Source organism: Bos indicus x Bos taurus, chromosome 19 (assembly GCF_003369695.1).
Source record: "Bos indicus x Bos taurus breed Angus x Brahman F1 hybrid chromosome 19, Bos_hybrid_MaternalHap_v2.0, whole genome shotgun sequence".
Taxonomy (NCBI): Eukaryota; Metazoa; Chordata; class Mammalia; order Artiodactyla; family Bovidae; genus Bos; species Bos indicus x Bos taurus.
In genome coordinates this window covers 44,876,125-44,903,963 of record NC_040094.1, presented here as the reverse complement: position 1 = coordinate 44,903,963, position 27,839 = coordinate 44,876,125, and the positions used below count along the sequence as shown (strand labels likewise).

Below are 27,839 nucleotides of genomic sequence, written 5' to 3'. Positions count from 1 at the left end.
AATAAACATATGAAAAGATGTTCAACTTTATTAGTGATTGTTGTTGTGGTCACTTAGTTGCTAAGTAGTGCCCGACTCTTTGTGGCCCCATGGATTGTAGCCCGCCAGGCTCCTCTGTCCATGGGATTTCCCAGGCAAGAATATTGGAGTGGGTTGTTGTTTCATTTTCCGGGGGAATCTTCCTGACTCAGGCATCGAACTGGAGTCTCCTGCACTGGCAGGCTGATTCTTTACCACTGAGCCACAGGGGAAGACCTTATTAGTCATTCAGTTCAGTCGCTCAGTCATGTCCGACTCTTTGCGACCCCATGAATCGCAGCACACCAGGCCTCCCTGTCCATCATCAACTCCCAGAGTTTACTCAAACTCACGTCCGTCGAGTCAGTGATGCCATCCAGCCATCTCATCCTCTGTTGTCCCCTTCTCCTCCTGCCCCCAATCCCTCCCAGCATCAGGGTCTTTTCCAATGAGTCAACTTTTCGCATGAGGTGGCCAAAGTATTGGAGTTTCAGCTTCAGCATCAGTCCTTCCAGTGAACACCCAGGACTGATCTCCTTTAGAATGGACTGGTTGGATCTCCTTGCAGTCCAAGGGACTCTCAAGAGTCTTCTCCAACACCACAGTTCAAAAGCATCAATTCTTCGGCACTCAGCTTTCTTCACAGTCCAACTCTTACATCCATACATGACCACTGGAAAAACCATAGCCTTGACTAGACGGACTTTTGTTGGCAAAGTAATGTCTCTGCTTTTGAATATGCTATCTAGGTTGGTCATAACTTTTCTTCCAAAGAGTAAGCGTCTTTTAATTTCATGGCTGCAGTCACCATCTACAGTGATTTTGGAGCCCAAAAAACTAAAGTCTGACACTGTTTCCACTGTTTCCCCATCTATTTCCCATGAAGTGATGGGATCAGATGTCATGATCTTAGTTTTTTGAATGTTGAGCTTGAAGCCAACTTTTTCACTCTCCTCTTTCATTTTCATCAAGAGGCTTTTTAGTTCCTCTTCACTTTCTGCCATAAGGGTGGTATCATCTGCATATCTGAGGTTATTAATATTTCTCCCGGCAATCTTTTTTTTTTTTTTTCCCCCAGCAATCTTGATTCCAGCTTGTGCTTCTTCCAGCCCAGCGTTTCTCATGATGTATTCTGCATATAAGTTAAATAAGCAGGGTGACAAGATACAGCCTTGACGTACTCCTTTTCCTATTTGGAACCAGTCTGTTGTTCATGTCCAGTTCTAACTGTTGCTTCCTGACCTGCATAAAGGTTTCTCAAGAGGCAGGTCAGGTGGTCTGGTATTCCCATCTCTTTCAGAATTTTCCACAGTTTATTGTGATCCGCATAGTCAAAGGCAAATGCAAATTAATACCACAATGAGCTACTACTACACATCCATCAGAATGGCCAAAATGCTATGTATTGACAGGGATGTGGAGGAACCAGGACTCTTATCCTGCTGGTGGGAGCATAAATTGGTACAGCCATTTTGGCAAAACTGTTTGTCTTCCCTATCTACTAAAGCTTAACATATGCACCCTATAATCCAGCAGTTCTACTCCTAAGGATATACACTCAACAGAAATGTGTACACACAGGACTTCCCTGCTGGTCCAGTGGTTAAGAGTCTGCCCGCCAATGCAGAGGACACAGGTTTGATCCCTGGTCTGGGGAGATTCCACATGCCAGAGAGCAACTAAGCCCACGCACCGCAACCACTGAGCCTGTGCTCTAGAGCCTGTGTGCCAGAACGGTTGGATCCTGCCCACCCTAGGTCACTTGTTTCACAGCTAGAGAGTAGCCCCGCTCACTGCAACTACAGAAAGCCTGTGTGCAATAACGAAGACCCAGCACAGCCAAAAATAAATTAAAAAAAGAAATGTGTGTACACAGTCACCCAAAGACAGTTCCAAGGATGTGTTCATAACCTCAGTTTTCATAATGTCCTCAAACTCGAAACTACTCAAATACCCATCAGCAGTAGAATGAAGAAATAAATTGTGACATATTCACACAATATTCACAGAATATTATATAGAGATGAGAATGAACAAACTAATTACACACAAGAATGAATGTCACACGCATAATGTTTAGTGAAGGAAGCTGGACATAAAAGAACACCTATGTGATTCTGTTGCTATGTAAGAGGTAAAGTGACTAGGCAGGGACGTGATGGGGGCGCGCTAGTAGGACTTCTGGGGGGGCAATGGTAACGTGCTGTCTCTTGTGCTGGGTGCAAGTGATACTGGTGAAAGTTACAGTGGTGAGAACCCACCGAGGGACTTCCCTCGTGGTGCAGTGGCTAAGACTCTGAGGCCCCAATGCAGGGGCCCCAGCTTCAATCTCTGTTCAGGGAACTAGATTCCACAGGAGATCCCACATGCTGAAACTAAGACCTGGCACAGACAAAAAAAAAAAAAAAAACACATTGAAGTGAACAGTTACAATTTGTGCATATTAATGTGTGGGTACTATTCTCAAATAAAAAGTGGATTTTTTTTTAACATATGGAGCTCCTGTTTGGATGAATTTCAGCTCTACACCACTGATTCAACTCTCTCTGTTCTGTCCTCACCCCCATCCTTTCGCCCTTTTCTACTCTTGGACTTCATCTAGATGCCCACATTCTCATTTCCTCCAGGACCAGCCTGCTTCTGGTTTCTCAGGTCATATAATTATATCCAAATATATTAAATTTTTTTTTGTTAGAGGAAGGAATGCTTTAAATTTGTTTTTCACAAAGATGCTGTATAGGCAAGTGCAGTCCTTGCCTGGAAGTCTTATTTCCCATTTGATGTTTTATCAGTTGGAATTAGGTTCACTTTGAGTGAAGATAAACTCAAATCAACAATGCCTTAAACCAGTGGTCCTTAAACTAGAGCATGCATCAGAATCACATGGAGGATTTGTTAAAACACAGATCACCTATTGTAAATCAACTATGTCTCAATTTTTTTAAAAAAAAGTTAAAACAATAAAATAAACAGTGTGAGATTTTAAAAGAAAAAATCATATTTCTGGACCCCACCCTAAGATTCTGATTCAGTAGGTCTAGGATGGGCCTTGAGACTATAGTTTTAACAAGTTGCCAGGTGATAGTGTTGCTATTATCTGGAAACCGCACTTTGAAAATGACTGCCATAAATACACAGGGTTTTATTCTCTCATATAAAAACCCCAGAGGTTGGGAACCCAAGTGGTGTGACCGTGAGTTGTCAGGGACCCAGGGTACTTTAAACTTTTCTTTCTGTCCGCCTCATGTGTCACCTGCCTCATGGTTCATTATGGCTGATTGAGCTCCAACCATTAGGTCTTCCTCCAGTAAACAGGAAAGAGGAAGAAGCAGGAAAAAAAACAAAAATAAAAAAAACCCCTAAAACCCATGTCGTTATGGTGCCTTAAAATGTCTTTAAAGAAACTTCCTGGAAATTATAATTATAATCAGCACTTCCATTTGCAATTGTTTGGCCAGAACTAGTTTACATGTATAAAACTAACTGCAAATGAGGCTGAGACTGTTCTTTTCTGGATGACCAGGTGACAGCTAAGTCAGGAGTTCTCTGACTCATGAAGAAGAGAACTGGGGGTCACCAGGAAGAGTCAAAGAGCACACACCGCCCTATCTGCACAGGAAGAGGGAGCCTAGGGTCAGTGGCTAAGATTAGGTGACCTCAGGTAATGCAAGTCAGCTAACTTCCATGTGTCTCATATCTTTGTGAAATGGGGACTCATTCATGTCTTCATCTGACATACATTTACTGAGGCTTTTCCCTGACCTGGCACTGGGCTGTGGCCAGGATGGAGAGGAATAAGTCAAAGGCATTGCATGTAAGGTGCCCATGGTCGAGGGTCCAGATGGACAGATACCTCTGTCCTCCTGATGCGGGGTGTGGAGGGCTATGCTGTGAGGATCACAGGGAGGGGCCCTGAGCAACTCATGTATGGGTGTATACACATTTATATGTGTGATTTTGTGGAAACTGTGCTGCCACTGAAAGTAAGGATGTGAATTCATTCATTCAAGTATTGCTAGGCCCCCACTATGTGGCAGACCCTACTCTAGATACACATATGTCTCTGAAGAAAACAGACAAACCTCTTTCCTCATGGGACCAACATTCTAATAGCATCTTAGTTGGTTCAGCCTCCTGTAACATATTACTGCAAACTTAGTGGCTTAAAAAGCAAACTGTAGGGACTTCCCTGGTGGTCCAGTGGTTCAGACTCTGTGCTTCTACTGCAGGGGGTATAGGTTTGATCCCTGGTAGGGGAACAAGACTTCACATGCTATACAATGCAGCCAAAAAAAAATTATTTTTTTTTAAACTTCTTATGGTTCTAGAGACTGAAAAGTCCAAGATCAAGGCTCTTACAAATTCAGTCTTTGGTGAGGGCCCCCTTCCTAGTTCAAAGAAGGCTGCCTTCTCACTGAGTCCTCACATGGCAGAGAGGGGAGGGAGCTCTTTGGAGTCACTTTTATAACGGCACTGATCCCATTTATAAGAGCTCCACCCTCATGACTCATGACCTCATCACCCACCAAAGGCCCCCCGCCTCTTAATGTGGTCACTGCTGCTGCTGCTGCTAAGTCACTTCAGTCGTGTTCGACTCTGTGCGACCCGAGAGACGGCAGCCCACCAGGCTCCCCCGTCCCTGGGATTCTCCAGGCAAGAACACCGGAGTGGGTTGCCATTTCCTTGTCCAATGCATGAAAGTGAAAAGTGAAAGTCAAGTCGTTCAGTCGTGTCCGAGTCTTCGAGACTCCATGGACTGCCGCCCACCAGGCTCCTCCATCCATGGGATTTTCCAGGCAAGAGTACTGGAGTGGGGTGCCATTGCCTTCTCCTAACTCCCTAAATTACGGGGTTTGGAGAGGTTCCGAGTTGATGACAGCATCCATGTGCCAGTAGGGTGGCACACCCCAACTCCATAGAACAAAATCTCTTGCACTTGGGACATGCCAGACCTCGCCCTGTGTACCTCTTTATCTGTGTTCTTTATAACGTCCTTTATAATAAATCAGTATGTAGAAGTGAAATGTGTTCCCAAGTTCTTTGAGCTCTTTTATCAAATTATCAAACCTGAGGAGGGGGTGAGGGAATTCTCAATTTACAGCCAGTTGGCCAGAAGTACAGGAGGCCCAAGACTTGTGATGGTTCTCAAGGGGTATGGGGAGGACATTCTTGTGGGATGGAGCTCGTAAGTTCTGGGTCTGTGTTAACTTCAGGTTGTTACTGTCAGGATCGAATCGAATTGTTGAACATCCAGGGAGTGTCAGGAGAATCAGAGAATTGGTTGTTGGTACTGAAAACATCCCAGAGGTAGTTAAAACCATAGGGGTAGATGATATCCTTATAGTGGGAACTATATACCCCAGTCTCCCTCCCAGCTTGGGGTGGATGCAACCAAGTTCTGACCACTGGGGTAGGGGCAGAAGGGAGGTGTGCAGCTTTCCCATCAAATTTTTAAAAGGAAAATGCTTGCCTTCTACTTCCTCTTTTCTCATTTCCATGAGCTAGAATGGGGATGTGGGGGGATGAATGTTCTTCAACCATGCAGATGGGTGCAACAGTCTTGGGGTAACAAGAAAGAAGGAGTCTGGGCTCCTTGTGGATCAGAGGCATCTACCCTTTGGACTGTCTGCCAGTGTGGACACTTATGTGAGAGAAAATTAAACTTTGGTGGTATTTAAGCTACTGCTATTTGATTTCTATTAAGGCAGCTATATCTTAATTAATGTGTTCACTGTTGATTGATTCAATGACCATTTCCTAGTGCCAACGATATACCAGCCCATGTGAAACATCGTTAATCACAGATACAAGGTCTGAAAATGCTGGGCGATCAGGGAGCTGACTGTCCTTCAATTCACCCTGTTTTTAGGACGTGAGTTTCTGCACCAGCAGCACAAGTTTCCTGTGGCTGTTGGCCCCTGAGGAGTTTCAGAGACAGACAGGAGGCTCATTCCTAAGATCAGGAGTGCTTCCATGGTAGGAATGCACACAGGGACCCGGGGGGTGGGGCGGGGCTGGAGCCCGGGGCTCCTTACATTATCTTGTTCCAGGATTCATGACACAGGCCAGCATTTAAAAAGTTTTTTAGTTAAAAAAAAAGTTAACTGTGATTTAAATTATTAAAGTAATGTATATACACCCTATAAGAACATTCAAAGCTATAGATCAGTCAGTTCAGTCACTCAGTTGTGTCGGGCTCTTTGTGACCCCATGGACTGCAACACGACAGGCTTCCCTGTCCATCACCAACTCCCAGAACTTGCTCAAACTCATGTCCATTGAGTCCGTGATGCCATCCAACCATCCCATCCTCTGTTATCCCTTTCTCTTCCTGTCTTCAATCTTTCCCAGCATCAGAATCTTTTCCAGTGAGTCAGTTCTTTGCATCAGGTGGCCAAAGTATTGGAGTTTCAGCTTCAGCATCAGTCCTTCCAATGAATATTCAAGATTGATTTCCCTTAGGATGGGCTGGTTGGATCGCCTTGCAGTCCAAGGGACTCTTAAGAGTCTTCTCCAACACCACAGTTCAAAAGCATCAATTCTTCGGCGCTCAGCCTTCTTTATGGTCCAACTCTCACATCCACACATGACTACTGGAAAAGCCATAGCTTTGACTAGATGGACCTTTGTTGGCAAACTATAGATAGGAAGTGGATAACATACTGGAGAGGTTCTTGTTTGAAGATAAGCAAGACTGGGACCCTGGGTTTGAAAAACTCAGTTAAAGTTGGGCAATCAGAAAAAGAGATGCAAACATGCCTTATTCATTTCCTTTGGACTTCAAACATATCATGCACATTCAGGTACTCACCTCTCTCTGGATCTCCTGACTCGAGCTCCCCTTGTCTTTCTTGCATAAATCACACTGACAGTCCCACAATCTATCATTACTATTTCCTGTTTCACTAAATGGGCTGAGAATTTAAAAACCCGTGTGAAATTCTCCCACACAGAATTGCCTTGATTTGTTAGGACTTTCCCTATTTTACAGTCATCTTTCACACCTAATCTCACATTTCAGTCATTCCCTTTGTTGAGTCTTTCCAAAGCATTCAACTTAGTTTTCTAGGAACTGATTGTTTATGCACTCACATTTCATCTGTGTGTGTAGTAATAGATTATAGTGTTATATGGTATCAGTGAAAGTATACCTGGTATAAACAGCAAGAGAACACACCCGGCTTACTCTTGGTAAACAGACAACTCAGTACAGAGAGAGTTCTGTTTTTTTACACCGAGGGTCAGCAAACTATAGTCTGTGGACATGTTTTGGTATATCCTGTAGGTCAGGAAAGACTTTAAATTCTTCTTCTTCTTTTTTTTTAAATTAAGGTAGAGTTGACTTACAATGATGTGTTAGTTTCAGGTGTACAGCTTGGATTCTTATGAAAGAGAAAAATAAACCTTGGTGGTATTTAAGCTACTGTTATTTGGTCTCTATTAAGGCAAGGCTTCCCTGGTAGCTCAGCTGGTAAAGAATCCACCTGCAACCCTGGTTCAGTTCCTGGGTTTGGAAGATCCTCTGGGGAAGGGATAGGCTACCCACTCCAGTGTTCTTGGGCTTCCCTGGTGGCTCAGCTGGTAAAAGAATCTGCCTGCAAGGCAGGAGACCTGGGTTTAGTCCCTGGATTGGGAAGATCCCCTGGAGAAGGGAAAGGCTACTCACTCCAGTATTCTGGCCTGGAGAACTCCCTGGACTGTATAGTCCATGGGATCACAAAGAGTCGGACGCAACTGAGTGACTTTCACTTTGCTTCACTTCATAGTTGATTTACAATGATGTGTTAGTTTCAGGTGTACAGCTTGGATTCTTATGTCAGAGACAAATAAACCTCGGTGGTATTTAAGCTACGGTTATTTGGTCTCTATAAGGCAGCTGTATCTTAACTAACGGGCTTCCCTGGTGGTTCAGCAGTAATGAATCTGCCGGGAATGCAGGAGCCACAGGAGACGTTGGTTGAGGAGGGCATGGCAACCCACTCCAGTATTCTTGCCTGGGGAATCCTATTGACAGAGGAGCTTGGCAGGCTACAGTCCATAGGTCGCAAAAAATCAGACACGAGGGAAGCGACTGAGCATGCATTCATCTTAACCAATTGAATCACTGATTGATTCAATGACCATTTCCTAGATGCCCATGATGTGCCAGTTCCACGTGAAACTTCAGGAATCACAGATACAAGGTGTGAAATAGCCTCCCTAGCTCAGCTCCTTCTGACTCTTCTCATTGCTCATTCTACTCCAGCCCTACAGGCTTCCTCACCATTCCTCAAACTGTCAACCTGACTTCAACCTCAGGGCCTTTGCACTTGCTCTTTCCCCCACCTAGAACATTCCTCCTAAGGTAGACTCATGGTTTGCTTCCTTACATCCTTCAAATGCCATCTTATGGTGAGGTCTTCCCTGACCATCCAACATAAAACAAGTCCCCTGCACCCAGCACTCTATCCTTACCTGGATTTTTTTTCTATAGCACTTATTTTCTCTCTCTCTTTTTAAAATTTATTTTAATTGGAGGCTAATTACTTTACAGCACTTATTGAAATCAGACATACTATTAATACATGATTTCTTGTTTATTCGTTTCCTGGGCTAACTTTAAAAAAATGCACAACATGAGATTTGCAAGTTACCTTATACTGGGGCAAAATGAAGACTATAGCCTGGGAGGCAACATTTCAGGTAGCTCTTAGAAACTGCTCCAAAGAGGTAGGAGGGAAAGGTCAGTAAGTATGTGATTTTGGTAAAAAGGGAGTAGATATGATCAAGCACATCTTTTTTTGCAGAAGGTTTCTGTTAGTCACAAGACACAGTTGTCACCATGAAGGATTTTTCGTGCTTTTCTAGATATAAGGAGATAGGAGAATTGGGCTCATAAAATCGGCTCCTGAAAATATCTAACTATCTGAAGATCTGTTCTGCCAGATTTTCCCAGAGTACAGAGTGCCTCATATCTGCTCCACCCTGAATTCCTTTCCGGGGGGTGTTGAAGGTCAGCAGCTGCAGCAGTACATGATTTAAATCCTTGTAGAGGTAAATGTCAAGTGCAGATGGCAAGTGCCATATAGGTGATACCTGCCACTAGAATGCAAACTCCAAGAGGGTATGGATTTGCCTGTTCATTCACTGCTCAGTCCTGGGTGCTTAGAAGAGTGTCTGGCACAGAGTAGGGGCCCAATAAGTGCTCATTGAGTGAGGATTGGTCACTCTTGCTGCATGGCCATTTGCTGTGTTTAGATCCTTGGGCATGAGGTCCTGCCTGAGGGTGGACGGTAGTAGATTAGTGCTGCTCAATGGTCGGGATATCAGAGAGTCAGGGAGACAGGGGAGGGTGGGCAGGTGGTGGGATACACAAAATTAAGACTTAGGGCAGGGGTGGCATGGACACTCTCCTGATGAGTAACCCTTGAGTCCACTGGGCAAGAGCAATGGTCAACTGGGGTCTAAGACCATGGCCTCCTTGACCCCTAAGGTGGCCTTGCTAGGTGTTCTGAAAATGGGGATCAAGGGAACCCTAGTGATTCTGTCCCTACTTCCCTTTGAGGACAAGTTGGAGGCAGGTGCTGGATACAAGTCTATAATAACAACCATTTGGAAGTTTCTCCACTCACAGATGTCAGTCCCCCATCCTCCAGACATATCTCATAGTGACTGAATCATGGGTCATTGGTGGAGTTGAGAGTGTGTGGGGGGCAGCTGAGCCCATTGATCAAGGGCTAGGACATCCTCTCCACTAATCAGAAAGTTAATACTCTTCAATGAGGCAGTGGTGATTAATGAATCAATAGGTTGGTCCTGTAATTGTGGAGTGGCAGTCTGGCTCTTTTCCTCTCTTTTAGTGGGATGGGCAGGTGGGTCGAATGGGGTTGGTAGACCCCATACTTACTTAGCTTCCCTAATTCTACTCCCATACCTGACTCCTAAGCCCCATGGTTATACAAGATAGTAAGCCTTTCTGTCCATCATGATTGGGTGGGCCTCTCCCTGGGGTTAGCCTCAGCCCTTTTCTCTGCTTTGTATCCTGGGTGACCTTGGCTGTTGCTTCCTTACCTCTCAGAGCATTAGTTTCCTCATCTGTAATGTGGGGAGAAACTCAGCTCATTGTGTTGTTGTGCCTGAAATCATGTACTGCCCAGTACACAGTAGGTGCTTAACAAACAGGAGTCTTTCCCTTGCTGGGGATCTTTGACCCTGAGCCCAGTGGAGATTGTAACGGGCTAGGGATGGTGGCATGTTGTTGGGCGTTCCTGGCATCACTCAGTCCTGTAAGACATCAGTGCCCAAGTGACCCCTGGATGGAAATGGGGGCACATTGCCTTGCAAGGGGTCTGTATACCAGGCCTGCTGGACCTGAATGTGTATGTGTCAGGCTGGGTGTACAGGTGGCTGACTCAGCTGCTTCTGGGGAGGGGACTGACCTTGGCCTCCTCCCACCCCTCTCCCAACTCTTGAACAGAGGGAGACATAGTGGAGTGTCCAGAGGGGTCCCTCGTCCAAGACTTCACAGACAGCAGGTCAAGAGCCAAGGTTATCTCTCCCATCCTGCCTCCAGTGGAGAGAGATTTTCCCCCCACAGGTCTTGTCACTCCTCAGTTCTCCTCCAACATATTATGAAGCAGGGGCTGAAAAGACTGGCTTTTGGAAGATGCAGCTACAGGTCCCACAGACTGGAAAAAATATTCTGGCTTCCTGCCTGCATCTCCTCTCCCCCACCATGGACAGGCTAGAAAAGACAGAATGTCAACCCTGGTCCTAGGGGTCGTCCCAGAAATCTAGACCGAATGGTTAACTTCCTCAGGAGGCTACACCTGCTGGGGGAGGGCTGTAGGGTGAAGATGGGGTTCTGACTAGACATCCTGTCCAGAGGTACCCTGAGTACAAGTGTGGGGGCTCCCTCCTCGGCTCCTTGGACGTGGAGATATCATGTACTGTCTGAGTGTAATCACAGCGATCTGCTGTGGGGGGGAGGGGGAAGAGGAAGAGCCCCCTCCCTTCAACTCCCCTCCCCTTTCAGACCAGGATATAAGCCCCACACGGAATGCACTGAGCTGAGGAGGCCACAGCCCCACCTGTAGAAGTCCAGCCCTTCGGACTCCTCTGGCCTTCCATCTCCTGACCACTCTGCCTCTAGAGCTGTCGCTGTGAGTGGCCTGGGACCCAGCAATGGTCTGGTCGGGGGATCCCAGGCTAGTTTGTGGGGAAACTGAGGCTAGCAAGGTGGAAACGGACTGAGTGGTGAGAAGCTGGTTTGGAAGGGGGTCAGCGGAAGTGGGAAGCAGAGAAGCCAGGGAGTCCCTGCTGCCAGCATAGTCTTTTTCCTCCATCTGCCCTTCTGGGTAAACATGGTGGAGGCAGGCAGGGCTTATGCCCTTTTAACAGATGAGGAAACTGAGGCCAGAGATGGTGCAGTGCCTGAGAACACACAGCCAGCAGGCGGCTAAGCCTTGGTCGGGAACCAGCGCGACCAGACAGGTCGCTGAAGCTTGGACCAGATGGCAGCCTCAGACTCCCGCCTCAGGAGTAGTTGCTCTAGCTGAATCTAGTGCCCCTCTCCAGATGATGGCGGGGCGCAGATCGTGGCCCGCCATGGCCACAGTGCTGCTGGCCCTGCTTGTCTGCCTGGGAGAGCTGGTCGACTCCAAACCCCAGCCTTCAGATGAAAAAGCCTCACCGGATAAGCATCATCGTTTCTCGCTGAGCCGCTATGCCAAGCTGGCCAATCGGTAGCGTGAGCGAGTGCGCGGGGTGGGCGGGGCAGGGTCTACGACAGGGGCGTGATCACTCATGATCTTGCCCTTCTCTGGCCCCGCCCCACAGACTTGCGAATCCTAAACTCTTAGAAACTTTCCTCTCCAAATGGATCGGTGATCGCGGGAATCGCTCAGTCAAGTAGCGGTAAAAGTGCCCCGCCACGTGGCTGTCCCCTGGAGCGCGGCCTGATCCTCCTGCCACCCTAGCCCCGCCACCTAGTACTTTCCCCCAGTCTCATCTACCCAGATCCGACGCCGAGCTTGGCTCCTTTCCTTTCCCTCCTGCAGGCCAGAGGAGCCTAACTGTGGTGAAGACCGCTACGGCCTCCAGAGAGAAATATGCCAAGACACCGACCCCATTTCCATGTTTGCTCCTGACCCCGGAACCTGGATTCTTCTCCAGGCTGGCTATGTCTGAGGAGTGTGTCCCTTCCCTTGGGCTGGAGGGCTGTGAATGGTCCTTCCTTGTTCCCTAAATAAAGTGCAAATTTCTTTGAAATGGAAAGTGTGCTTATCTATTTGCTTTACCTAATCCTTCGTGGAGGTGGCATCCAGGTGGGAGTTGTAGTGTGGAGAGGAGGATAGAGTTGAGAGGGTAGAAGATGATGCCTAAGACAAAAGGAGCTTAGGGCTGGGGCAGAGTTCAGGCTGGGTCTCTCTCTGTTCTGAGCTAAGAGAAAATGCTACCGCCTTGCAAGGGGAGTGCATGGCACCCAGACAAGGGTCCTCTGGCGCTCTAGTCAGGTGGGGTGGGGGCAGGTTGAAAGTTCTTCCAAAGGGTTAGGGAGGAGCAGGAAGAATTGCTGCTGGAGGGTGAAGGGTGTGGAAAGGAGCAGGCTAGGCAGCCCAGGAGAGTAGCTGGGGACAGAGCTGCACCATCCCCCAAAGAGGGAAGTGTCTGGAGAATGGGCTTGGTACCAACACCCCAGATTACCCCTGCCCAGGCAATGGGGGTGTTGGAAGTGACCCCTTCCCCCAGCAGGAGCAATGGGAGTGTGGAGGACGCCCTTTCTCTCTGCTGCCACCCTCCCCTTTCTGAATTCACACTCAGGAGGTAAGTCACCAAGCATGGTGTCCTGGGGACAAGGTCATGAGAGAGATGCCCTCCTGAGGTGACTCGGAGAGGAGCCTCAAGCTGGCTCTGCCATCACGGGAGGAGAGACCCCTGGTCAGACACCACCTGCCCTGGGGTCTCTGGGCTCTACCACTTTCCCTTCCCTGTACTGCCCTCTAGTCTCCCAGAAGGTAGGGTGGAAGGGGGAGATGGAAGCAGGTCGAGGGCCTGGTCAGGTCACAGGCCGTGTAGACTCCAATGCTCTAAGCCTTTGGCCTGATCACTCCCCCTGCTGTAGATCCCTTTCTCATTTCAGTCTGGAGATCAGTTTCAGGGTAGTGGCTACCTCCTCCTTGAAGCCTGCCCTGATTACTTTGAAAGGTAGAGTTAGTTCTTTTCTCTGGTTTCCTCTTCCTCAAGCATTCCACTGTCTGAGACCCATTTCCTGTCATTATTCCTCTGTCTTCTTTCCTCTACTCTAACCAACCCCTAAAACCACTCCATGCCATGGCTGCCTCAAGTTTTGGTTCATTTTGTGGTTGGAGGCGTGGGACGATGTGAATCTGTGTTGGTGTCCGTGGTTTTCTGTCTGTTGGTCTGCAAGGAAGAGCTGTGGTCAGTTTGAGGCTTGTAGATGAGAACCCTGGTATAAATTATATAACCACGGACAATTTCTGCCCAGCGTGACATGGGTTTGCCTCAAGTCCACTGTGGGGATTGTTGAGAGGTGGTTAATCCATTGCTGATCAGATTTAACCAATATTAAGGGTCAGAGGGAAGCTTAGATGTAATATTGATGATAATATCAATAGCTACCTTTTTTTTTTTTTAAAAAAAAGCACTTGCTGGGAATTCACTGGTGGTCCAGTTGTTAGTACTTGGCATTTTCACTGCAGGGGCCTAGGTTTGATCACTGGTCAGGAAACTAACATCCTACAAGCTGTGCAGCTCATCCAAAAAAAGAAACAAAAAGCACTTACTTATGTGCTGCTGCTGCTAAGTCACTTCAGTCGTATCCAAATCTGTGCAACCCCATAGACGGCAACCCACCAGGCTCCCCTGTCCCTGGGATTCTCCAGGCAAGAACACTGGAGTGGGTTGCCATTTCCTTCTCCAACGCACGAAAGTGAAAAATGAAAAGTGAAAGTGAAGTCGCTCAGTCGTGGTTGACCCTCAGCGACCCCATGGACTGCAGCCTACCAGGTTCCTCCGTCCATGGGATTTTCCAGGCAAGAGTACTGGAGTGGGGTGCCATTGCCTTTTCCGACTTATGTGCTAGACACTAGCTATTTGTTTTACATACATTATATTGCTAGGATATTGATCTGATTTTAATAATTGAGACAGAATTAAGAATGACTTAAACAAGAAAGTATTTTATTTTTCTTAGATAAAATGCGAGTAGTATCCAGGGAGCTGGCAGCTCTTCTCCATTGGGAATGTCCAACAGCCCAGTTTCCTATTCTGTGGCTTCCGTATGCCCTCATCTACAATGAATGAAGATGGCTCACCTGGTCCACAATCACTGTATCTGTATTTTAGCCACCAGGGAGGGAGCAAAGGAGAAAGGGTATGTGTGCTGCTTACTATGCTGTGTAACAAGTAAACCTAAAACTTAGTGACTTAACCATTGTATTTCACTAATGATTTTATGGGTCAGGATTGAGAAGGACCTGACTAGGCCATTGTGACTCAGAGTGTCTCATGCAGTAACTGTCTGAAGCTGTCTGGGTCTGATACCCAAGAAGGCTCATTCACATGTCTGGTGGGTTCTGGTGGGTGTTGGCTGGGAGCTCAGACTGACACCTACATGTGTCATCTCTAGCCTGATGTCTTGGGGTTGGACTTACAGAACAGTGGCTCCTAGAGCTAGTGGTCTAAGAGAATCAGAAGGCTGACTGCCTTGCTGTATTAGTTTGCTGGGGCTGCCATTACAAAGTCCCACAAACTGGGTGGTTTCACAACAGTTCTGGAGGCTGGTGTTGGCAGGGTTTGTTCCTTTGGAGGTCTGTGAGGGAAGGATGTGTGCCAGGCTTCTCTCTGTGGCTTCTAGATGGGGGTCTTTACCCTGTGTCTCTTCACATCATCTTCCCTGTATGCCTGTCTGCTTCTGTGTCCAAATTTCTCTTTTCGGAATGACAATAGTCATGTTGGATTAGGAGCTCACTGTACTGCAGTATAGTGAAGTGAAGTCACTCAGTCATGTCCTACTCTTTGTGACCCCATGGACTGTAGCCTACCAGGCTCCTCTGTCTATGGGATTTCCCAGGCAAGAGTACTGGAGTGGGTTGCCATTTCCTTCTCCAGGGGATCTTCCCAACCCAGGAATCAAACCCGGGTCTCCCTCATTGTAGGCAGATGCTTTACCATCTGAGCCACCAGGGAAGTACCTCACCTTAATGAATGACATCTGCAATGACGTTATTTCCAAGTAATGTCACATTTCTGAAGTACTGTGGGTTAGGATTCCAACACATGAATTGGAAAGCGAGGAGAGCAGAACACACTTTAATTCATAATAATTACCTTTTGTGACCTGGCCTCAGAAGTCACATAGCATCTTTTTTCTTTAATTATTTATTTATTTGGCTGGGCTGAGTCTTAGTTGTGGCAAGCAGGATCTTTGATGTTCATTGCAGCATGCTGAGGGCTTACCAGATGGAGCAGTCATTAAGAATCTGACTGCCAGTGCAAGAGCTATAGGAGATGTGATTTCTATCCTAAGGTTGGGAAATCCCCTAGAGAAGGACATGGCAACCCACTCCAGTATTCTTGCCAGGTTAATTCCATGGACAAAGAAGACTGGAGGGCTATAGTTCATAAGGTTGCAAACTGAGCATACATGCAGCAGGCAGAATTTTTTTTCTAGTAGTGGCATGTGGAATCTTTAGTTGGAGTGTTTTATTTGGGGCATGTGTGTTCTTTAGTTGGGGCATGCGAAGACTTAGTTGTAGTATGTGGGATCTAGTTCCCTGACCAGAAATCCAACTGCAATCCCTTGTATTGAGAGTGCTGAGTCTTAGCCACTGGACCACAAGGGAGTCCCTGGCCAATTGTCTTCTGTATATTTCAGAATTTATATAAGTACTTAATTTTCTTAAATCCAACTAGGTAGAGCTCACTTACAAATTAACCTCAGCAATGTTCTCCAAAGACATCTACTGAAACATACATATATCCAGGCAGACACAAGGAGAGATCTCACTGTTCCATTTTCTAAACTTAGTCATGAAGCAGCTATCACAATATGACTCACTAGTTGTAAATAATAATTGGAAGAAGTTAAATTTAAAATAATTTTTTCTCTCCTCTTTTCATTTTTTTTCTCAGTCTCAGAAATCAGAGATTATCTAGACAAGATACTTTATCCTGAGAGCTCTGGTCTCAAGGTACAGGGAGAGAAAATCAGAGTCTTCTAGTAGGACTTACTCCCTCAGGGTCAGAATTCTAGAGAGATATATTTTCCCCCTTCAATCTGGCTTTCTCTGCTGGTTGGGAATTAAGCAGGGGTAGGTTAAAGTTCAGCTAGCATTATGTACTTAATTGGCATCATGGAAGGTTCATAATTTTCATAGATAGCCCCTTTACTTTCTTTTTAATGGTTTTGTAAAGTTGGTCAGCTTGTGTAACAAGAGTGTGTGTAACTCAGACCAACCTAAGTTGTGCCTTTTGCCTAGAGTAGCCATATCCTCTAAGTCATCTAAAAATGTGAAGTCAAGCAAAGGCTCATTATGGTGGTTAGAGAATGATTCAGGTGTCAAACCAGAATGCGGCTTAACGGTTTTTTCAAATCTTTCATAATAGTCCAAAATGGATTTGTATGATCTTTGCTTGAACTGCTGAATCTCTGTCCAGTCTACAATTTGGGGGGAAAGCTAAGTTTGAGCAATTTCTGGCTAATTCCTTGCATTCAGTGCGAGTTTGTGATTCAAAATCCATTAAGGGGTGTTTCCATCCTGCTTTCTTTCTTTATTCCCTTGCTTTCTGATGGCTTCTCTGATGGTTCAGTGGGTAAAGAATCTTCTTGCAGTGTAGGAGACATAGGAGATATGGGTTCGATCCCTGGATTGGGAAGATCCCCCTGGAGGAGGCAACGGCAACTCACTCTAGTATTCTTGCCTGGAAAATCCCATGGACAGAGGAACCAAAGGCAGTCCATGGAGTCGCAAGGAGTCAGACATGACTGAGCGACTAACACTTTGCTTTCAGAAAATAACAGATGTATTAACTGAAAACCTAGGCTGGTTAACTGAATTCCTTATTATATATATTAAATATAAATTCCTTAGCAAATCTCAATGGATCCTGACTTGGATTGGGAAATTCCTTAACTAAGATTCTAAGTTCTGCTTGGTCCAGAATGTGTACATAAGCACCAAGAATGGTTTATCTCTTGCTATAATAGGTTTCTTCTTAAAGGGAGCTACAATCACTTCTGATTTTTTTTTTTTTTTGAATCCTCCTTCACTAGAAAAGGGAAGAGCAAGAGGCGAAAGAGTTGGAAGAGAAAAAGAGATAGTGTCTGGGACAGGCAATTCAGATAGAAGAGCATATGTGGGAGGAGCAGAGGGAGAGGCAGAGTCAAAGTGCTAGCAACCTTTTCAAGTTCTGATATAGTTTCAAGCAGTTAATTGTTGATTTCCTGCAAAGAAGTTACTGTATCATTTCTCTTTTAGAATCTTCTAGGTACCAATCAAAGTAAGCATTCCATTCCATCTATTTGATCCTAGGCCTTTTCTAACTGTGTGCCCCCAAAATAGTGATTTTGGAATATCTGAAAACTCCAATTTGGCCATTTTAGGTTGAGATCTCCTTTAGTATAATTTTCCAATTAATTACATACTTGTAACTGTGAGTTTTGTACATACATAACTCTGGCTGGGGTGTTAATTAGAGACTGGCTTTCTGATGCCCTTGTTTCTGTGTTTGAGAGGCTCTATTTCCCATTTTTAAAATTGAATTTATTTGTCAGGGACAAAATTTGCTAGTGAAATTGTGTGATGGGCCAGCGTGCTGCTTGTGAGCATAACTCCTGCATGTGTCACCCTAGCGTGTTTCAGTCCTCTTGCACGTCTTAGTTTCTCCTTTTGGTGGTCTAAAACCAGCATGGGTGCTCAGATCACTGAACATCCAGTTCTTGTTTGTGACCTCCAATGAGCAAATATTTTAATTAATGAATGCAGTTTCCCTATGGGACCACTGCATGGTATGAGGGCTCTGCCTCCACCACTCCTGTAAATTTCTCAGTCTCCATAACCTGCTGGAAGGAGTCTTATCCCTTTTCTTTGGAGCTTTCATGTAATATCTTCACTTTTATTTCAAAAATTCTATTAAGGCAGTCAAGTGGAGGAAAAGCATCAGATCAGGCTCTTACCTCACCACTCAGCACAGACCGCTCAGTTTCTTACAACTGAGCAAACCCTGACATCCCTCCCACCCCACCTCACCAGTATCCTTCACTGGAGTGGGGCAGGTACCTGTCGCTCAGTCGTGTCTGATTCTTTGTGACCCTGTGGACTGTATAGTCCATGGAATTCTCTAGGCCAGAATACTGGAGTGAGTAGTCTTTCCCTTCTCTAAGGAAAGGCTGGGATCAAACCCAGGTCTCCCAAATTGCAGGCAGATTCTTTACCGGCTGAGCCACAAGGGAAGCCCAGGAATACTGGATTGGGTAGCTTATCCCTTCTCCAGCGGAACTTCCTGACCCGGAAATTGATCCAGGGTCTCCTGCATTGCAGGAGGATTCTTTACCAACTAAGTTATCAGGGAAGTCCTAGGTACCTGCTATGCACTGCTAAATAAAACTCAGGATCATCAACCAATATGGCAGATCTGAGAACCAGGAGAGACTTACCCAAATTAGTCTGAACTCTCCAAGGAGGCAGATGGGCACAAGGGACCTCTGCTGGTATGAGGGCTCTGGATCCTCACAGAGTTCAGGCAAAGGACAGAAATCCACTCTGGGTCCCTTCCTCATGGTTCCTGTAACAGCTGACTTATTGAAAAATGTAAATGTGAGTTTCGTGAGTTAAGTTTTATTTGAGGCAGCATTTCAGATAGCTCTGAAAAACTGCTCCAAAGAAGTGAGTGTGTGTGTGTGAGAAGGTCTGTATACATGTGAATTTGGTGAAGGGGGAGTACAGACAGTCAAGCATGTATTTTTTGACAGAAAGTTTCTGCTAGTCACAAAGGGCAGATGTTACCACAAAGGACTTTAGTGCTTTTCTAGATATGAGGAATTGGTCTCATAAAATCGGCTCCTGAAAATATCTATCTGAAGAACTGTTCCGTCAGTTTTTCCCTGAGCACAGAGTGCCTCACTTCTGCTCTCCACCCTGAGCTCCTTTCAGGGGGTGTTGAAGATCAGCAGCTGCAGTAGCACATGATAATCCTTGTAGAGGTAGATAGCAAGCGCCAATTTGTAATTGACATCTGCCAGTAGAATGTAAACTCCACGAGGGTATGGATTTTGCCTGTTTGCTCACTGCTTGGTCCCTGGTGCTTAGAAGAGTGTCTGGTTCAGAGTAGGGACCTAAGAAGTGCTTGTTGAGTGAGGACCAATCACTCTGGCTACATAGCCATGTGCTGTGTGTAGACCCTCAGACATGAGGCCCCACCTGAGGGTGGAAGGTAATGGACTACTGCTGCCCAGTGGATGGGATATCAGAGAGAGGCCTTGTGTGGGGGAGGTGGGGAGGGTGGGCAGGTGGTAGGATATATGAAATTAAGACTCTAGGGATGAATGGCATGGGCTACCCTCTCCTGATGAGTAGCCTTTGAGCCCATTGGGCAAGAGCAATGGTCAACAGGGGTCCAAGTCCATAAGCCTCCTTGACCCCTAGGGTGGCCTTGCTAGGTGTTCCGAGAATGGGGATCAAGGGAACCTCAGTGTTTCTGTCCCCATTTCCCTTTGAGGACAAGTTGGAGGAAGGTGCTGTTCCCAAGTCTACAATAACAGCTATTTGGAAGTTTCTCCTCTCTCAGATATCAGTTCCCCACCATCCAGACAGGTCTCATAGCGACTGAAGTGTCAATGATGGTGGGTGTGTGAGTTGGGGGATAGCTGAGCTCACTGATCGATGGCTGAGACATCCTCTCCACCAATCAACAAGTTAATACACTCTTCAATGAGGGAGTGGTGATTAATGAATCAATTGGCTGGCCCTGTAAATGTGCACTGGGAGTCTGGCTTCTGGCCCACCCTGAGGGACCTCTTCTGGTCCCATTTGCTTTCACTCTAATAGTAGAAGGGAAAGTGATTTATTGAGAGGTTGAACCTGAATCTGGGCCTTTGCCCATGCCTTCTTAACTTCTGCCATCTACCCTCAGACAGCACCCTCCCCAAGATGTCAGGGGGTTCCAGGGATGCCACAAATTCCCTGTGGGCATCTCACAGCTCATGTCATCACTCTCTGCTTTGGTCAGAATGCTACAAACACCCTGTCACCACCCTAGCTGGTGCTGCGGTATTAGCAGAGCCCACAGCCCCTGGCTCAGATGTCCCTGACCCCTCTAGCCTGCAGGGTCCTTGTCTAGACCTTGACCCCTGGGGCTGTAGCTGTCCTCACCAGCTCTGTGGCCACCCTCTCCATCGCTACGGTGAGCACCTGTCTTTGTCTTTCCAAGGCCTCTGGAAGAGTGGAGTTCTTTTATTTCTGCTGTTTCCTCTCCAAACTGGACACAGGCTTGTTCCCATGTTTTTGTCTGTCCCTGTGTTGTGGGAACTACTCCAGTTGGGGCTGCACAAGGATGACAGAGTATCTCTGCCCTCAGATGGGGGCTCCCCAGTGAAACTGCTGCTCCTCTCACCATAGACAGGGAATCCCTAAGGATGTGACCTGGGATTCCTGGAGAACAGGGTTGGGCCTCACCCTTTAGACATGACTTCCTAAGAAAAAAGATTTTTCTCCCCGCACTGAGGATGGGGTTCATGTCCCCTCATCCTTAGGGCATCTTCCACATCCACGCTCAGTGTGCCCACCTTGCCTTTCTTGGGATGTGTGGGGCCCAGAGGGCCCAACTAGCTGATAAGCAGCCATTTCCGGAGAGTACAGGCGACTGAACCCATAAAAAGGTGATTGAGAGAGCTGTGGGCTCCACTTCCAGAGACAGCTCTAAAAATAACACCCTTGGCCATCTGTCCTGAGGGTGGAAGGGCTGGCCCAGAACTAGGGGCCTGAACAAGAGGGTCCCTCCTGCTCTCATGGGCTGATGCGAAGTCTGGAAGCACTGGAGGATCCAGCCAGGGCAGAGTAAGGGAGCTGGAAATGTTCATTGCAGACTTCCTTGTAGCGCTCTTTTTTTCCTGTTGGAGGCAGGTGGGTCTGATGGGGTTGGTAGACCCCATACTTACTTAGCTTCCCTTCCCCTCCTTGCATGCCTGACTCCTAAGCCTCACAGTTGTCTGAGATAGTAAGCCTTTCTGTCCATCATGATTGGGTGGGCCTCTCCCTGGGGTCAGCCTCGGCTCTTTTCTCTGGTTTGAATCCAGGGTGACCTTGGCTGTTGCTTCCTTACCTCTCAGAGCATTAGTTTCCTCATCTGTAATGTGGGGAGAAACTCAGCTCATTGTGTTGTTGTGCCTGAAATCATGTACTGCCCAGTACACAGTAGGTGCTTAACAAACAGGAGTCCTTTCCTTGGTGAGGATCTTTGACCCTGAGCCCAGTGGAGATTGTAACGGGCTAGGGATGGTGGCATGTTGTTGGGCATTCCTGGCATCACTCAGTCCTGTAAGACACCAGTGCTCAAGTGACCCCTGGATGGAAATGGGGGCACATTGCCTTGCAAGGGGTCTGTATACCAGGCCTGCTGGACCTGAATGTGTATATGTCAGGCTGGGTGTACAGGTGGCTGACTCAGCTGCTTCTGGGGAGGGGACTGACCTTGGCCTCCTCCCACCCCTCTCCCAACTCTTGAACAGAGGGAGACATAGTGGAGTGTCCAGAGGGGGTCCCTTCTCCAAGATTTCACAGACAGCAGGTCAAAAGCCAAGATTATAGCTCCCATCCTGCCTCCAGTAGCAAGAGGTTTTCCCCACAGGTCCTGTCAATGTATTATGGAAAAGAGGCTTAAAAGGTTGGCTTTTGGAAGTAGTGGTCATAAGTCCCACAGGCTGGAAAATATGGATCTGGACTCCTGCCTGTATCTCCTCTCCCCAACCATGGACAAGCTAGGAAAGAAGGAGTGTCAACCCTGGTCCTAAGGGTCTTCCCAGGAATCTAGACCAAATGGTTCACTTCCTCAGGAGGCTACACCTGCTGTTGGGGTGCTGAAGGGTGAAGATGGGGTTCTGACTAGGCATCCTGTCCAGAGGTACCCTGAATCCAAGTGTTGGGGGGTTCCGCCTTGGCTCCTTAGAGGTGAAGACATCACTTACTGTCTGAAAGTAAGCTCAGCGATCTGCCCCTGGGTGGAGTGAGGAAGGAGAGCCCTCCCCACTCCAGTTCCCCTCCCCTTTCAGACCAGCATATAAGCCCCACACGGAACGCACTGAGCTGAGGAGGCCACAGCTCCACCTGTAGAAGTCCAGCCCTTCGGACTCCTCTGGCCTTCCATCTCCTGACCACTCTGCCTCTGGAGCTGTTGCTGTGAGTGGCCTGGGACCCAGCAATGGTCTGGTCGGGGGATCCCAGGCTAGTTCGTGGGGAAACTGAGGCTAGCAAGGTGGAAACGGACTGAGTGGTGAGAAGCTGGTTTAGAAGGGGGTCAGCGGAAGTGGGAAGGAGAAAAGCCGGGGAGTCCCTGCTGCCAGCATAGCCTTGTTCCTCCATCTGCCCTTCTGGTGGAGGCAGGCAGGGCTTATGCCCTTTTAACAGATGAGGAAACTGAGGCCAGAGATGGTGCAATGCCTGAGAACACACAGCCAGCAGGCGGCCAAGTCTTGGTCGGGAACCAGCCCCAGACAGGTCGCTGAAGCTTCGGTTAGATGGCAACCTCTGCTTCCCACTTCCAAGTAGGTGCTCGGACTGACTCTAGTGCCTCTCTCCAGATGATGTCGGGGCGCAGATCGTGGCCCGCCATGGCCACAGTGCTACTGACCCTGCTCGTCTGCCTGGGGGAGCTGGTCGACGCCTACCCCGCCAAACCCCAAGCTCCGGGAGAACACGCCTCGCCAGATGAGCTGAACCGCTACTACACCTCGCTGCGCCACTACCTCAACCTGGTCACTCGGCAACGGTGAGAGCGCGTGCGGGGTGGGCGGGGCCGGGCTGCCACCAGGGGCGTGGCCAGATACGACCCCACCCATCTCTGGCTCCGCCCTGCAGGTTTGGGAAACGCGACTTTTCAGAAGCTCTTCTCTCCATACTGCTCTTTCCAGATCGCGAGGACCCGCCGGTCAAGTCGCGGTAAAAGCGCCCCGCCGGACGGCTGTCCCCTGAGGGGTGGCCTGGTCTTCCTTCCACCCTATCCCCGCCGCCTAGTACTTTTCCCCAATCTCGCCTACCCTGATCCGACGCCGAGCTTGGCTCCGTATGACTCCTTTCCTTTTCCTCCTACAGGCCAGAAGGAGCCTACCTGTGGTGAAGACCCCGACGGCCTCCAGAGAGAGATGTGCTAAGACACCAACCCCATTTCCATGTTTGCTCCTGACCCCGGAGCCTGGATTCCTTTCAGGGCTTGCTGGGTCTGAAGTCCTTCTTTGGGGTCCTTATTTCCATTTCTCCATGTCCCTGCCCCTGGGCTGGAGGGCCAGATGTGGTCCTTCCTTGATCTCTAAATAAAGTGCAAATTTCACTGAACTGGAAATGGTGCGTTTCTACATCTTGTCTCTTGTCCTTCGTGGAGGTGGCATCCAGGTGGGAGTGGAGGGTGGAGGGGAGAGAGCTGAGAGGATAGAAGATGACGCCTGAGACCAAAGGAGCCCGAGGCCAGGGCTGGGGTGGAGTGAGGGGCCCTCTCTGCTCTGAACTAAGAGAAAACGCTACCCCCCAGCGTGAGGAGTGGAAGGCACCCAGACAAGGGTCCTCTGGCGCTCTAGTCAGGTGGGGTGGGGGCAGGTTGAAAGTTCTTCCAAAGGGTTAGGGAGGAGCAGGAAGAATTGCTGCTGGAGGGTGAAGGGTGTGGAAAGGAGCAGGCTAGGCAGCCCAGGAGAGTAGCTGGGGACAGAGCTGCGCCATCCCCCAAAGAGGGAAGTGTCTGGAGAATGGGCTTGGTACCAACACCCCAGGTTACCCCGAGGAGATGTATCACTAACCCTGGGGGCTGTAGTGGCTGGGAGTGGAGATGGGACCCCAGCTGGGGCTGTGGAGGGAGAGTCATTTGTGGGGTGAGATGGGTGTGTGTGCTGGGGGAAGGGGTCACTTCCAACACCCCCATTGCCTGAGCAGGAGCAGTGGGAGTGTGGAGGCTGCCCTTGCTCTCCGCTGCTTCCCTCCCCTTTCTGAATTCACACTCAGGAGATAAAGCACCAAGCATGGTGTCCTGGGGACAAGGTCATGAGAGGGATGCCCTCCTGAGGTGGCTCTGGGAGAGGAGCCTCAAGCTGGCTCTGCCATCGGTGGAGGAGAGGCCCCTGGTCAGACACCACCTGCCCTGGGGTCCCTGGGGTTCTACCACCTTCCCTTCCCTGCACTGCCCTCTAGTCTCCAGAAGATAGGGTGGAAGGGGGCGATGGAAGCAGGTCGAGAGCCTGGTCAGGTCACAGGCCTTGTAGACTCCAATGCTCTAAGCCTTTGGCCTGGCCACTCCCCCTGCTGCAGATCCCTTTTCCTCTCTTCATTCTGGAGATCAGTTTCAGGGTAGTGGCTACCTCCTCCCAGAAGCCTGCCCTGATTGCTTGGGGGTGGAGTTAGTTCTCTCTGGTTTCCTCTTCCTACAACAGTCTACCTTCTGAGACCTACTTTCCATCACAGTTCCTCCTGTCTTCTCTCCTCTACTCTAACCACTCCTCTACTCTAACCATTCTAATCAGTTGATCAAGTCCCCAGCCCAACCCCAGGAGAGGTAGGATGGGACCATGCGATGGCTGCTACAAACGTTGGTTTATTTTGTGGTTGGAGGTGTGGGAGGATGTGAATCTGTGTTTGTGTCCATGGTCTCCTGTCTGTGGGTCTTTTGGGAGAGCTGTGGTCAGTTTGAAGCTAATAGAAGAGACCCCTTGTATAAATTATATGGCCACAGACAATTTCTGCCCAGCTTGACATGTCTGGTTCACCATAGGTGACATGGGTTTGCTTCAAGTCCATGGGGGATGTGCTGAGAGATGATTAATCCACTGCTGATCAGACTCAACCAATGTTGGAGCTGGAGGGAACCTTAGATGTAACACTAATGACGCCAATATCAATAGGTACTTTAGAAAAAAAAGGGCACTTACTGAGAATTCACTTGTGGTGCAGTGGTTAGGACTCAGCACTTTCACTGCAGGGGCTTGGGTTTGATCCCCAGTCAGGAAACTAAGATCCTGCAAGCTGCGTAACACAGCCAAAAAAAGCACTTACTTATATGTTAGACAATAAGCTAATTGTTTTACATACATTATATGGCCACGGTATTGATCTGGCTTTTAAACTTGAGATGTAATTAAAAATTACTTAAGGAAGAAATTTATTTCTCTCTTACATAAAATGCAAGTTTCATCTGGGGCATTGGCAGCTCTGCTCCATGGGGGTGTTAACAGCCCAGCTGCCTATTCTGTGGTCTTCCCAAGCCCTCATCTAAATGACTGAAGATAACCCATCTGGCTCATAGCTGCACCCCTATTCTAGCCACTGGGAAGGGAGGGAAGGAGAAAGGGTAGTTGTGCTGGTTATTGTGCTGTATAGCAAGTTATCCTAAAAGCAGCTCTATCTTACACCATGAGTCTTTCAAGGGCAGGAGCCCCACAGTTGCTGCAGAAGCCTCAGAGACAAAAGACTGGATTCGAGTCCCATTTCTATCATTCACGGACTGTGTGACTGGCCTAGTCATTTCATGTCATTGCATTTATTTCTTTACTAATGAAACAGGGATCCTCAGACCTTAAATAATATTGGATTGGCCAAAAAGTTCATTTGGGTTTTCCCATAAGTTTATGGAAAAATTCTAACAAACTTTTTGGCCAATTCAATAATATTAGTTCACCGTTTTAAGGCTCAGAGAGATGTAAGCTGCCAAAAGTCACGCAGCTAATGAATGTCAGAGCTAGTGAGTAAGAGAGCTGAGTCTAGAGGTCAGCTTGACACAGCCTGGCACATGCTTATGAATATCCCCCTTCTTTTCCTTTCTTCTACTCACTCCGAAAAGTGAAAGTGTTAATCACTCAGTCATGTCTGACTCTTTGTGACCCCATGGATTGTAGCCTGCCAGACTCCTCTGGCCATAGGATTCTCCAGGCAAGAATACTGGAGTGGGTTGCCATTGCCTTCTCCAAGAATATTGGAGTGGGTTACCGTGCCCTCCTCTGGGGGATCTCCCCAACCCAGGGATCGAACCCAGGTCTCCTGCATTGCAGGTGGATTCTTTACCATCTGACCTACCAGAAAAATCCAAGAATACTGGAATGGGTAGTCTATCCCTTCTCCAGGGGAACTTCCCGACCCAGGAATTGAACTGGCATCTCCTGCATTGCAGGCAGATTTTTTTTCCTTTTAAATTAATTTCTTTATTTTAATTGGAGACTAAACTTTATAATATTGTGGTGGTTTCTGCCATACATTGACGTGAATCAGCCACAGGTGTACATGTGTCCCTCCATCCTGAACCCCCTGCCACCTCCCTCCTCACCCCATCCCTCTGGGTTGTCCCAGAGCACCAGCTTTGAGTTCCCTGCTTCATGTATGGAACTTGCACTGGTCATCTATTCTATATATGGTAATATACATGTTTCAGTGCTATTCTCTCAAATCATCCCACCTTTGCCTTCTCCAACAGAGTTCAAAAGTCTATTCCTTACATCTGTGTCTCTTTTGCTGTCTTGCTTATAGGGTCGCCATTACCATCTTTCTAAATCCCATATATATGCGTTAATATACTGTATTAGTGTTTCTCTTTCTGACTTACTTCACTTTGTATAATAAGTTTCAGTTTCATCCACCTCATTAAAACTGACTCAAATTTGTTCTTTTTTATTGCTGAGTAATATTCCATTGTGTATATGTACCACAACTTCTTTATCTGTTCTTCTGCCAGTGTACATCTAGGTTGCTTCTATGTCCTAGCTATTGTAACCAGTGCTGCAATGAACATTGGGGTAAATGTGTCTCTTTCAATTTTGGTTTCCTTGGTGTGTATGCCCAGCAGTGGGATTGCTGGGTTGTGTGACAGTTCTGTTTCCAGTTTTTTAAGGAATCTCCATACTGTTCTCCAGAGTGGCTGTACTAGTTTTCATTCCCATCAACAGTGAAAGAGGGTTCCCTTTTCTTCACACCCTCTTCAGCATGTATTGTTTGCAGACTTTTTTATGGCAGCCATTCTAACGGTGTGAGATGGTACCTCATTGTGGTTTTGATTTGCATTTCTCTGATAATGAGTGACGTTGAGCATCTTTTCATGTGTTTGTTAGTGCAGGCAGATTCTTTACCAGCTGAACTACCAAGGAAGAACTCACTCCTAACCCATCTCAAAACGGCTCTGACACTGTTTCCTTCCAACCACCCCAAGGGAAAAACTCCCTTCCTTCCACACGCAGCCCATATGTGACCCAGAGCCACTACCTGACCCACGCCCAGTTTTTCTTTCCTCCCCATTCAACCATTCCTCTCCTGCAGTAATTTATTATATGAATTGGTTTAGCCTGTCTCTTAGAAAGAAAAAAGCCTTCCTCTTCAGGAAAAAATTGAGCTGTCAATGACAGGATTTGCTTTTGCAGGCACTGTGGGCAGGGAGGACTACTGAGCACTCCTGAGCCTTCAGGGGACCATGGAGGCAGATGGACTCCTCATAGTGGACAGAACCCAGGTTTCAAATTAATGACCTGAGCCCTTAGTTGGGCCTGAGTTGGGCCTGAGTGGGTGGGACAAGGACCCCAGGTGTGTGTGTGTGTGTGTGTGTGTCAGAGAGAGAGAGAGAGAGAGATGAACCTCAACCCAAGGGTT

The 27,839-nt window shown here is 47.6% G+C and overlaps 1 protein-coding gene and 1 long non-coding RNA gene across 2 annotated transcripts in view; both read left to right on the top strand.

Annotated features, from left to right (window-relative positions):
* LOC113877220 (transmembrane protein 101) overlaps positions 1-23,571 on the top strand; it is a 51,320-nt gene extending 27,749 nt beyond the window's left edge. The window contains exons 3-5 of the mRNA XM_027517113.1: positions 22,814-23,001; positions 23,091-23,171; positions 23,325-23,571. Of these exons, the coding sequence (XP_027372914.1) occupies positions 22,814-23,001; positions 23,091-23,171; positions 23,325-23,349 (294 nt within the window). The 3' untranslated portion in view covers positions 23,350-23,571. The remainder of the gene's footprint in view (positions 1-22,813; positions 23,002-23,090; positions 23,172-23,324) is intronic.
* LOC113877221 lies at positions 9,413-12,267 on the top strand. The gene is made up of 2 exons (XR_003506718.1): positions 9,413-11,913; positions 12,057-12,267. It is a non-coding gene; the product is annotated as an uncharacterized LOC113877221 (long non-coding RNA).
* Positions 23,572-27,839: the final 4,268 nt, after the last annotated feature.